The sequence below is a fragment of the Hyperolius riggenbachi genome, chromosome 8, assembly GCF_040937935.1.
Source record: "Hyperolius riggenbachi isolate aHypRig1 chromosome 8, aHypRig1.pri, whole genome shotgun sequence".
NCBI lineage: Eukaryota > Metazoa > Chordata > Amphibia > Anura > Hyperoliidae > Hyperolius > Hyperolius riggenbachi.
This window is the reverse complement of record NC_090653.1, coordinates 160,227,151-160,240,083: the sequence shown is the minus strand read 5'-3', so window position 1 is coordinate 160,240,083 and position 12,933 is coordinate 160,227,151. Positions and strand designations below refer to the sequence as shown.

The 12,933-nt window shown below is 43.8% G+C and overlaps 1 protein-coding gene across 4 annotated transcripts in view; it reads right to left on the bottom strand.

Moving 5' to 3' along the window:
* Window positions 1-12,933, bottom strand: part of TEX11 (testis expressed 11) — a 239,213-nt gene that overhangs the window by 4,500 nt on the left and 221,780 nt on the right. For 3 of the 4 annotated variants that reach the window (XM_068247619.1, XM_068247620.1, XM_068247621.1), the window contains one exon: window positions 5,182-5,302. The exons of the other annotated variant lie outside the window; for it this stretch is intronic. In XM_068247619.1, the coding sequence (XP_068103720.1) occupies window positions 5,182-5,302 (121 nt within the window). The remainder of the gene's footprint in view (window positions 1-5,181; window positions 5,303-12,933) is intronic. 4 annotated transcript variants of the gene reach the window in all.

Below are 12,933 nucleotides of genomic sequence, written 5' to 3'. Positions count from 1 at the left end.
CCCAACAAGACAAAGTCAGTAACCATGAGGCCCGCAACAAGACAAATTCAGCAGTCATGAGGCACATAAATAGACAGCTTTTCACATAAATAGGCAGAATGCCCCCTTAATATGTAGACACCTCTCACCTGGCAGCAGTTCCCCAAAATACACTCAATCTGACAGCAGTGGTTCCCCAAAAATAGGTAGCCCCAGGTCTATAGGTGTCCCCAGAATAGGTGGCCAGCGGTATAGATGACCCCAGAACTGGTAGTCAGGGGCAGAGATGTCCCCAGAACAGGTAGCCAGGGGTATATGTGCCCAGTCTATGTAGGCAGGGGTATATGTCCCAGTATATGTAGGCAGGGGGTATATGTCCCAGTATATGTAGCCAGGGGGATATGTCCCAGTATATGTAGGCAGGGGTATATGTCCCCAGAAAAAGTAGCCAGGGGTATATGTCCCAGTATATGTAGGCATGGGTATATGTCCCAGTATATGTAGGCAGGGGGTATATGTCCCAGTATATGTAGCCAGGGGGATATGTCCCAGTATATGTAGCCCGTGGGATATGTCCCAGTATATGTAGGCAGAGGAATATGTCCCAGTATATGTAGGCAGGGGGTATATGTCCCAGTATATGTAGCCAGGGGTATATGTCCCAGTATATGTAGGCAGGGGTATATGTCCCAGTATATGTAGGCAGGGTTATATGTCCCAGTATATGTAGGCAGGGGGTATATGTCCCAGTATATGTAGGCAGGGGTATATGTCCCAGTATATGTAGCCAGGGGGATATGTCCCAGTATATGTAGGCAGGGGTATATGTCCCAGTATATGTAGGCAGGGGTATATGTCCCAGTACATGTAGGCAGGGGGATATGTCCCAGTACATGTAGGCAGGGGGATATGTCCCAGTATATGTAGGCAGGGGTATATGTCCCAGTATATGTAGGCAGGTGTATATGTCCCAGTATATGTAGGCAGGGGGTATATGTCCCAGTATATGTAGGCAGGGGTATATGTCCCAGTATATGTAGGCAGGGGTATATGTCCCAGTATATGTAGCCAGGGGGATATGTCCCCAGAAAAAGTGGCCATGTGTGCAGGAGGAGGGGAGCAGCGGAGAGAAGAGGGAGAGCTATGGGCACTCACCTTAGGGGGCTCTCCCTCCCTCTCTCGCTCTCCCCTCCGGAGTCCGGAATGAAGTGTGCAGCGGCTGGCAGCGGGCGGAACTTACCTCCTCTCGTCGCATGCGCCGGATGGATTAGCCGCTACTCTGGCCTGATCCAGACCAGAGTGCGGCACCAGAACTTCCGGCGCAGAAGCGAGAGGAGGTAAGTTCCGCCCGCTGCCAGCCGCTGCACACTTAATTCCGGAGGGGACAGCGAGGGAGAGAGAGCCCCCTAAGGTGAGGGAAGGGGGGGGGGGGAGACGTCCGCCCTCCCCACTGTGCCCATAGCTCTCTCTCTTCTCTGCGCTGTTTCCCTCCTGCTGGCTGCACGGGCACGCGGCCAGGGGGGGGGGGGGCAGCGGGCGGCCAGGCTCGGGCAGATGCCCGGTTTTGCCATATGTGCGGACGCCCATGGGTCCGATGTTTGTGTACTCCATCGTTCTAGAATGAGCTGGGAAAAAAACAGACGGCATACAGCATAAAATCGTGTCACACATCCGAATTCGATAGCCATTCGGATGCGATCTCTCATCGCAGCAAGCGTTGGAATTCTCTAAACTCCCCTCTCTGATGCCTATCAGCTGGCTGGATCAGCTGTTCCTGCTGCACTTGTGGTTGGCAGGCTGATAAATACTGTCAGTACCCACCATTTTTAACCACCATTTTTAAACAAAAAAAGGCATACCTCCCTACTTTTTTTTAATCACACCCCTAAGCACACCCCCACCACACCTTTTGTCATGCATCACATAAAGATTTCATAAGAAAAATGTTTTGCAATTCAAACCACACTGGTTCTTTCTATCCTGGCTCATTTTCCTTCATATTAACTTTTGAAAATAAGAATTATATCAATTTAAAGAATGGGAATAACGTTTAGTGTCAGTTGAACTAATTTTTCAGTAGAAAAATACATATATTTACATAGATCTGTACATCAGTCCTAAAAGAGTGACAAATGAGGGAGAAAGAGGGACAGAGGGACAGAGTTCACAAAGGGGGACAGTTGAGAGCTATGACAGAGGTTATGTTAAATCCTGTTTTCACTGAGAGCCATCTGTGTTAGCTATAGCAATGGTAGAGTATCTGAATGCAGTGGCGTAGCTAAGGAGTTTTGGGCCCCGATGCAAGTTTTACTTGGGGCCCCCCAAGCACTCTATACATAGGAATTGATACGGCGCACCAAAACCTGCCAAGGGCAACTACAGTGTCAGAGGTGCAAAAAGGGGTTGGGGAACAGTTTGTTAATTATTACCACTATTCAAAGTAGCTATAGAAGTTATTATTATGAGCACAGGACCAATGGAGAGCTAATATTGTAGTTGAGGTAGGGCCCTTCGGGGCCCCTCTGGCCCAAGGGCCCCGATGCGGTCGCAACCTCTGCAACCCCTATTGCTACGCCCCTGTCTGTATGCAAGCAAGTCTCAAAAATAATGTACAAAAAGGTCCCTGGAATGCAACTTACACATAAATCTATTGACAAATATTGGATAACTGGATTTGGTCTAGTTCCAATATAAAACCTGTGTCTTCAAACATCATGGATACAATGGGGTGATAAAGCAAACCAGGCCTCAACATTTAATAATATGTTTTAATAAGACTGCTTTTGTTATTGTGTCATGCTGAAAAAAAAGACATGAGTTTGCGCCTTATACATCCATTATTCATACATCAGAGAATTGAATCTTACCTTAATCTGCACACTTTTTCTTATGAATTACTTTGTGCTTGCCTTTGCATTTGAGGCTTTATGTAAATGCTTTTATGATAATCCTGCTCCCTTTGTTCTGAAGCAGTGTATGCTGAGAATAAACAGTTCTGTGTATACAGCACACTGGGGATCAGATTTTAGACATATTTTAAAGCTTTTATTAATATAAATCGTTCTTGTTATAGAATGTGTTCCTAGGGTTCATTTAGACTCCTAATGGCATAACCTCTGTTACTGTCTCAGTTCGCAAGTAAACTGAACAGAAGCTTGTATTTTGGCCACATATTCTAGTTATCTCTGCTTATATAACATTTAGGAGCTTCTGTAGCTTTCCTTTAAGGGTACATTCACATTGCATCTGTTGAGTATTAGAATAATTCTGTATGTCAGCCCACTGCCCATACAATTCTATGAGCCTGTTCAAATCTCTACGTTGCAACTGATATTCTAACTCACTGCGTGCAAACTCTTAAATAAAGAGGAACACCCCTCTTAAATAACCAAGTTTATCCAGATTGTTTAGGCAGGAAACACTTGCTTGAAATCAATGTCTCTGCTCGGGAAACGCACGTTGTTCGTGGTCATTCACATTTTTGTTTGCATTTTTCGCTATGATTTCAAATTACACAGGTTTTTTCCACACAAAGTGGTACTTTGGGGGGGGAGGGGTGAGATAAGTGCCTTTAATATCAGCAGCATTTTCTATTATCAAAAAGAGGAAGTAGCTGCATGTGGTGTCATTACCCACAAGAAAGTGTACCCAAGGCTGAATTTTAATAAGCCTAGGATACACGTCATTGAGTGGGAGGGATTTCTCCTATTCAGCTGGATTTCCATTGGCTGTCAATCTTTTTCTCGTCTGAGAATTGGGTCTTGGCTGACAAAACTGTCATCAGCTTCACACTGGTGGTGAGTTTGTTTTTACCTTACAGTTCCTCTTTAACCACTTCAGAACCTCAGGCTTATACCCCCCTAGTGACCAAGCCATTTTTCATAACATAGGGCTGTGCAGCTTTGTCAGCATGCTGCACAGTCCTACAACTCAGCACACATATTAATGTAACCTCTTTTTAATGTCCTTAATAGGACACTCTGTAGGAGGTATCTGATCACTGCTGCAGGGTTTTTTGTTTGTTTGTTTGTTTGTTTGTTTTCAATTGAAAAAAAGGGAGGCTTTTCCCTCTCTCCCTCCCCCCTGTGACATCCTAAATTGCCATAGGACGGCGATCGGCACTGTTCCCTGCCTCTCATAGGCATCAGCTTATGAGAGGCCACACATTACGAGCCGCTCTGAGGGACTGCAGTGCCGAGTGTCCCTTGTACAGCGCTGCAGGAGATAGCAGCGCTGTACAAATGTGAGCAAAGGGGAATTCTTTCCCCTTTCGGCTCTAAACAGTCTGCTAGACGCGATCGCGGCTAGCAGGCTTATCACAGAGCGGAGCTCCATGAACCCGGCAGGGAACGATCGTGCATGCAAGCATGTGTTCCCTGCTAAACTGTAGCTCCAGGACTTGATGGCAATCGGCGTTAGGCGGTCCTGGGGCTGCCGCCGTGGTCACGCCCATCAAGTTGACGGGGTCATAAGGTAGTTAATGTGTATGATTTAACACGCACATTGTCCATTGCAGTTAACATACATTATAATGTATGCATTAAGCAATGCACACAGTGTGAAAACAGTCTAAAGCTATGTACCCACGTCGCAATTTTCCCAACGACCGATGATTTTTTTGTGCGCCGAATGGTCTTTTCTGTGATATCGCAACATCGGTACAGTCATACGACCACATAAACGTCGTTTAGCATTGCGCCGCAATAACGACCGTCACAGCGGATTGGATCGCTAAGATCCCCTACCTCTCTCACGTACCACGGTCGCTTAAAGTCTTGTTTTCTCCCAACGTGTCATGTGACGTCGTGCATACTCGCCGACAGGAAGAAGCGTCAATTGACGACCATCGCCAAGGGGACGTCACAGGACCCATCAGGTGGTGAGTATGGGGCTTAAGTTTGGTTTGTCTCCCCTATAGGAGGGGTACAGGAATCCATAAATAGACTTGGAAGCACAGATAACTGATACTCTTGTCAGTTTTTGAATCTGCTTCTTCACTAGACCACGTTAAAGAGCCATTATATTGCTCTGCTGTCTTTGTTTACTGAGACAGAAAAATTATTTTCTTCCAACCTTACCCAACTCTGTCGTTGCTGAATTGTTAATTTAAGCATCAGTCAACATGGAACTAAGACGTAGTAAAACAAATCGGAGTATAATGTTCATAGAATACTACTTCAGTCTGTAATTTGCCGCACTCACAAAAGTAGAGATGATAAGAAGTGCCTCCTGATAATATTTCCATGCTTCCTCTTGGTCACAGTATTCTAGCTCCATGGGTCTTTCAGGCAAACTAAGGTTTATTAAACTATGCAGACATTTGCTGATGGCAAGACAAAGCACATATGAGTTTAGATTATGTAACTGTAATAAACGTTAAACAATCAAGTCCTGTATAATACTTCTTACTGTAATCATAGAAGATAACTCAGTTTCTCCTGCAGTTTGTAGTTGTAATAATGGTGTGCTTGAGCAGGTGTGTAATTATAGACCCCACCAATGGCAGGGGAACTGGGGACTAAGTGGGCCAGCTCCTCCTCCCACCCACCTTACAGCTCATGTGAAATCGGGAGTCATGTATGCAGCACAGAGTGACTAGGTGCCGTGAAGAAGAGGAAAGACAAGGGAGCGGGATCAGGTAAAAATATACACATATCTCTGCTGTGCTAATACTGAGGGGAATCTGCATTATTGGGCACTTCCAGCAGAGGGGTCTGGGATCATTTTATTCTGTAACTGTATAAGCAACAACTGTATATCCTTAAGAAAGGATATGTGAGCTAAAAGCTCCCCTCCAAAAACAGTATACACTTATATCCAGAACGGTACCCACTCCTGTACTGCTTTGTCCCCTCAACCCCCCTGCAAGCCTCCATTAGTCCGCTATCCGTCCCGAACTATGCACTGACTAGTAGTGGTCAGGACCTTTGAAATATAAGGTATATGCCTTGTGCATGCGCACAAGGGCGCATGCTCATACCATGCTAGTGCATATAATTTCCAGTTCAAAGGTCCCGACCACTACTAGTCGTAGCCTAGAGCTGGACAGATAGAGGAAGAATGGAGGCTTGCAGGGGGAAACAGACCACACAGTCCAGGAGTGGGTACTGTTCTGAATGAAAGTGTATACATTTTGGGGGGGGGTGATAGTGTAAAATGCTAAAAAAAAATATGAAACCGTATAGCTAGCACAAACAAGGCATTTTTTTTTATTTTGGGGGATATATATCCCAGCTGCTATTCTATAAGAACCTAGGGGGCGCAGTTATAGAAAGTAAGTGTAGGTTGCTTGGATTTTGTTGGAAACCGATAGGCTGACTAATTCTACCACAGATTAACATAATGATTAGCAAGGAAACAAAATACTTGTGTGTTACACAAGGAATCTCGATGTACGTAACCGTCATGAAACTGGATAGTATGAACATTATCCATTTGCAGAACATAATTACAAAACTATATAAATACTAGCTGATGGCCCGGGCGTTGCCCGGGTATGAATTTGGCTGGTGTTGGATCCGCTAACTTTTTCTAATTCTAACACACAATTACTCAATGACCTAGTTTGTGAGCTTTGCGGACTTTGACATCAATAATTTGCATTGAAATGAAACAAATCTGATTGGCTTTGGCTCCACCCCATTTTCAGAATTTGAACCCCAGTCACCCAATGACCAACTGTACCAGGTTTGAAGCTTGTGTCATTAACAGTGCAAGAATGGCAGCAATTGCATATTCCCCTTGAAAAGCAAAAGGTACATTTTGATTAGGCTCACCCCACTTTTCTGAATATTAATCCCAGTCAACTTGGTGGCCAGAAAGACAGTTCTGGTAGTCTGTCTCACGTGATTATTATACATACGGTGCTGTGGGGGAAGGTCTGTGTAAACTTTACAGTAAACTTTGTAGCTATGCCAGTGTTCTTATATAACCAGGAAGAAATTGATTCAAAAGATTAATTTTTATTTTATAATCATAGTGTAAGAAAAAACTGTGAGAAAATCAAAATAGAAAACATAAATCAAACATGGTACAATTTTGATGCCACCTCTTCATAAATGGGCCCTACGTTTTCTTAGTGTTTAAGTGTATATTGTGTTATGCGCTTTTCCTGTTCACATGCCATTTTGACTGATGCACACTGCTGGATAACTACCTGTGGAATGGTGGAATTGGAGATAAGGAATTTTGCCTACTTCTTAAAAGTGCATATACAGTCAGGTCCATAGATATTGGGACATTGACACAATGCTAACATTTTTGGCTCTAGCCACAATGGATTTGCAATGAAACAAACACAAGGGGGTTACATAGTTGCATAGTTATTTGGGTTGTAAAAAGACATACGTCCATCGAGTTCAACCATTCACAAAGGTTACTTATTTTTCACCTTAACTGTAAGGAGTGCTAATGCAGGAGATAAACAAATAAGGAGAGATAATTAATGAGATAAATACTGTAGATAAGGAGAGCTAAACCATGAGTTAAGTCACATAAGGAGAGCTAAACCATGAGTTAAGTTAGATAAGGAGAGCTATACATGAGTTGTTAGATAAGGATAGCTAAACTATAGGTGGCCATACCTATAGATTCGACCATCAGCAGCAGATTCAGCAGATGCAGATGCAGCAGATTCGACCATCAGATAGATTTCTGTCAGATGCCTGTCAGGTTGAATCTGATAGGATTCTATCTGATGTGTACCACACACTAGGAACAGATTTCCAATAGATTTCAGAATGAAATCTATTGGAAATCGATCTAAATGCATTATTGGACCATTAGACCCAATGCAACTCTATGGGCCATCGATCTGCTGGCAACAGCAGATCGACCTAGATCTTCCATCCTGTCAGATAGATCAAACCCATCAAAATAGACCGAAATCGGCCACAAATCGATCGATTGATAGATTTGAAAGAATCGATTTTTGATCGATCGATTTTCTATAGAATCGATCGATTGCTGGAATCGACCAGTGTATGGGCCCCTTATGATTTAAGTAAGATAAGGAGAGGTAAATCATGAGTTAAGTCATTTAAAGAGACACTGAAGCGAAAAAAAAATTACGATATTATGATTTGTATGTGTAGCACAGCTAAGAAATAAAACATTAAGATCAGATACATCAATGTAATTGTTTCCAGTACAGGAAGAGTTCAGAAACTCCAGTTGTTATCTCTATGCAAAAAAAGCCATTAATCTCTACGACTTTCAAAGTCGTGGAGAGGACTGTCTTCTGACTTTTATTATCTCAACTGTAAGTGAACAGTTTTCTTTTTATCTGCCAGAGGAGAGGTCATTAGTTCACAGACTGCTCTGAAAGACTCATTTTGAATGCTGAGTGTTGTGTAATCTGCACATATTATAGAATGATGCAATGTTAGAAAAAGCACTAAATACCTGAAAATAAAAATATGAGAATATTTTCTTTGCTGCTAATCTTCTAATAATTATTCATAGTACACAACCAATTCATTATATCATATATTTTTTTTCGCTTCAGTGTCTCTTTAAGGAGATATAAATTGTGAGTTAATAAATAAGGTGAGAAAATTAAACAGAAAAGCTTTTTATGAATCAGTCCCAATGTGCTTTAACTGCAGACTGTCAGCTTTAATTTGAGGTTATTGACATCCAAATCAGATGAACGGTGTAGGAATACAACAGTTTGCATATGTGCCTCCCATTTGTTAAAGCAGTATAAAACCCCAACATAATATTCAATAAAAAAATGTTTTCCTACTTTTTATATGCCATACGGTTATCATATTTGCTTTTGTGCATAAGTATTAGTATTCATTTAGAAATTATACGTTCCCAAAGTACACTTTTTTTTCTCTGAAAGCTGACTTTTGCATTTTATTTATAACTGCTTTATTCATGTTCTAACAAGCAGAGATGCTTTCTAAATTATCTGACTTTGTTCAGGGGACCTGGCAGTGTTGGAGAAGTATTTATTTACATTCCTCACTTGATTAATTATCAATTAAACATAAGATAACATTATCTACAACTTTGGATGTGTCCAGATTTCTCTGCACTGAACTTTTAAGTCCTGTGTGTAACCCTTTGAATGCTGTTTGTATACAATATGAATTGGAAGAAGAATAGGAGATACCGCTGCACTCAAGCATGATACAGAGCTGGACCTTGGACACCCATGTCACGGAGCAGCCGTGAGAAAAGAGAACGCAATCGCAATCGGGTTGCTACACCGATTGTCGTTGCATTGCCAGATCTCGATTGTCTGTCTGTGGCTACCTGCAGTCAAGCCTGGGGGTCTCTGTTGTCTTCATAGGTGTTAGCAGAGTTCTTTTCATGAAGCCTGTTGTCTGAGACTGTCCCAAGGTTTAGTTTAATTAGCAAGGAACAAAGGATTTCCTTTCACAGGCAGACCCTCAGATAGTTGTCAATTGCTTCCAGCATTTGGTGAGCCCAGCAAAGGGAGCTTCCCCCACAACAAGGGCTCAGACTTACCGGAGCCATGTAGAGACAGCTTAGAAATCATGGAGTTTATGATTTTTTGCCTATTTAAGGAATACCGTTCATATGAGAGGTATGGAAGTTATCTCATTCTGCTGGTCCAAGTCTGGTAAATATTTTAATATTAAATTGAAGCCACTGACATACCCAGAACCCGAGGTATTCCTCTACTTCGTAACCGGGCGTGCAAAAGCACCCAAGTTTGATGTCATATGAACTGTCATATTCTGAGGAACATGAATTTGTAGCCGTTATGTGTGTGCGGGAAGCGTAAGCCGAGATATGGAAAATGTCATATTTGGTGGGCACCAGGAATCCACCCAGGGGATTAACCGCACCCTGTCCAGCCCCTGGGCTGGACCTGAGACTCCACCCAAAGATGGGGATCAGTCAAAAGTGTTTGCCAGGGACTCCTCCCTCAGTCCTCCAAATCCCATCTTCATGAGAGCATGCTGCTGCTAGCCAGAGGACCGTGTGGTTAGCGGCCATCTTGTCTGAACTCTGAGCTCCTGAACTGAAACAAAGGAACTTTACAAGTTTTCCCAGAAAGGACATATTTCCACGAATCTAAGTATTTTTTCTCTCATTTTTATTTTCTATACTGTGCTATTATTTGTCTCTATAATTGTTGATTTTAACGATTTTCTGTATATATTAATTATTCATATTGCATATTTAATAACAACGCTAACATCATTTGTTTATTCAGCTACCCTGCTATTCAGCCGCACAAACTGAACCCTGACTTCTGAAGAGTCGCTACTATTGTTGATCGCTAGATAAAATAGCATGTGTTTAACCTTTTTATTTGCAGGTCTAGAGTCAGTCGGTCAGTGGGCTCCTCTGTCCCATGGTAACAGAGGTGGTGGCAGTTATACCCTGAAATAGTATGTAATTTGTATTACTGTAACTCACAGGCTCCCTTCTAGTCGGTCAGCTGCCAAAATTCCCGCAGTTTCTGTGCACTAATTGCGACCACAGATTGCATGGTCTGTGTGCTGAAACCAATTGGAAAGTATTGTGCAGTCCGGCCACTAGGGGCCCAGACCAGTGCTAACTGTGCAAACAAAGAGGGTCCGCTTCAATGTATCCAATGTATCCAAGGTTTATTAGGGACTTATCCCAAAACAGCAGGACAAACACAATGCTGGCATTTTTCGGACCTATGACTAAGGACCAATTTAGGTCCGGAACATGTCAGCATTGTGTTTGTCTTACTGTTTTAGGATAAGTCCCTAATAAACCTTGGATACATTGGATACATTGAAGCGGATCCTCTTTCTTTGCTTGTATACAATATGCTGTAAATAATCTATTAGAGCAAAGAAGAAATGCTGGGTTTCATTCCGCTTTAAAGGGACTCCGAGCTCTCAATAAAAATGAAATTGATACTCACCTGGGGCTTTCTGCAGCCCACCGTAGTTCAGGAGGTCCCACGGTGTCCATCCGTCTCTTCTCCCAGGGCCCATGGGCGTAGCAATAGGGGGTGCAGCGGTAGCGACCGCATCGGGGCCCTTGGGCCAGAGGGGCCCCGAAGGGCCCTCCCTCAACTACAGTATTAGCTCTCTATTGGTCCTGTGCTCATAATAATCACTTCTATATATACATTGAGTAGTGGTAAACATTAACAAGCTCTTCCCCATCCCCTTCTTGCACCTCTGACACTGTAGTTGTCATTGTCAGGTTTTGGTGCGCCGTATCAATTGTTATGTATAGAGTGCCTGGGGGGCCCCATTGTAAAACTTGCATCGGGGCCCACAGCTCCTTAGCTACGCCACTGCAGGGCCTGTTGAGAAATGGCTGCCCGGCGGCTCCCGGCGACACTGGGCCAGAGTGTCGGGCTCCTCCTTCCTCATACGTCACGTCTGACGTCACATGCACGGTTTAATCGCGCATGCGCCGTACTGTCGCTAGGCACCGGCATGGTGACGCCAGATGTGACGTATGAGGAAGAAGGAGCCCGACACTCAGGCCCAGAGTCGTCGGGAGCCGCCGGGCAGCCATTTCTCACCAGACCCTGGGAGAAGAGTCGGATGGACGCCGTGGGACCTCCCGACCTACGGTGGGCTGCAGAAAGCCCCAGGTGAGTACCAATTTTGTTTTTATCCAGAGCTCGGAGTCCCTTTAAGGGGAACATAACATAAACCTTTCACTTTTTAATACTTGGCTGCAAATCCTTTGCAATCAATTTACATCTTGAAGTCTGGAACGTGTAGACATCACCAGACAATGGGTCTCATCCCTGGTGATGCTCTGCCAGGCCTCTACTGCAACTGTCTTCAGTTCCTGCTTGTTCTTGGGGCATTTTCAGGTCAGGTGGTTGACTTGGCCATTGCATAGCATTCCACTTCTTTCCCTTCAAAAACTTTGGTTGCTTTTGCAATATGCATTGGGTCATTGTCCGTCTGCACTGTGAAGTGGCTTCCAATGAGTTCTGAAGCATTTGGCTGAATATGAGCAGATAATAATGCCCAATCCTGCTTCTGCCAGCAGTCACATCATCAATAAAGAACCAATAAAAATGTGTCCACAGCGCTAAAAGTTAATGACATTTATTAAATGCAATGAGTACAATAGTATTCTGATTCTAGGCTCAGTACAAAGCACCTTCCCCTCTATGACACATTTATTCAAAACATACAGCAATCACTCTGCCTCACTGCAGTGAGATCGTCCCAAAAAATGTGTTCAAAACAGGGAATCCTAGTAAAGAATCAAAAATAGTCCTTTTAAAAAAAGGGGGAGATATGTTGAGAATATAGCAAATAAATCTTTTGCCTGTAAGTGCTTAGCTCATGTGCCCATATATATGTGTGCAACAGTTGATATATTCTGTCCAGAAATCTTCATTATAGTCCAATCCCACAAAGGAATCTCCACATCCTGATATTTCCACAACAGATATGTGACACTAGCCAGTAATTCTAATGTCCAGTATCTCTAAATAGACTTAGCTTTAAGCGGCATACATTACCACCTCGCCGTCCGTGTATGCATCGGTCCGAGTATACAGCCTCTGACTCTCCCAATAAGCAGCGTTCTGGGTATGTAACTGAACTCCGCACTTGCCTCTATCCGTCCACTCTGGCCAGACTCAGTGGAAACGGAGAGGTCGTGCAGGCGCTAGTGTATCCAATCCGGGTCTTCTCACAGAAGTTTTGTACATCCGGTACAATGGTGGATGCGCTCCACAACCAGGGCCGGATTTAGGACAAGGCAACCTAGGCCATGGCCTAGGGCACCACAGGAGCAAGGGCACCAAAGCAGCAGGCTAAACTGGTGCAAGCTTGCAAATGCTGCAATGCAGGGAGATCAGGCGAGCGCCTGACTGCAGTACTCTGCTGCTAGCCGCCTGTGCAGCAGCCATCTTGCTCTCTGTGCACGTTTGCATTGTGGCCGGCGGCTATAGACTTAGGCAGCATTGGAGATGGAAAAAAAGGGGAAGCTTCTGCACTGGAGATGAGCGGA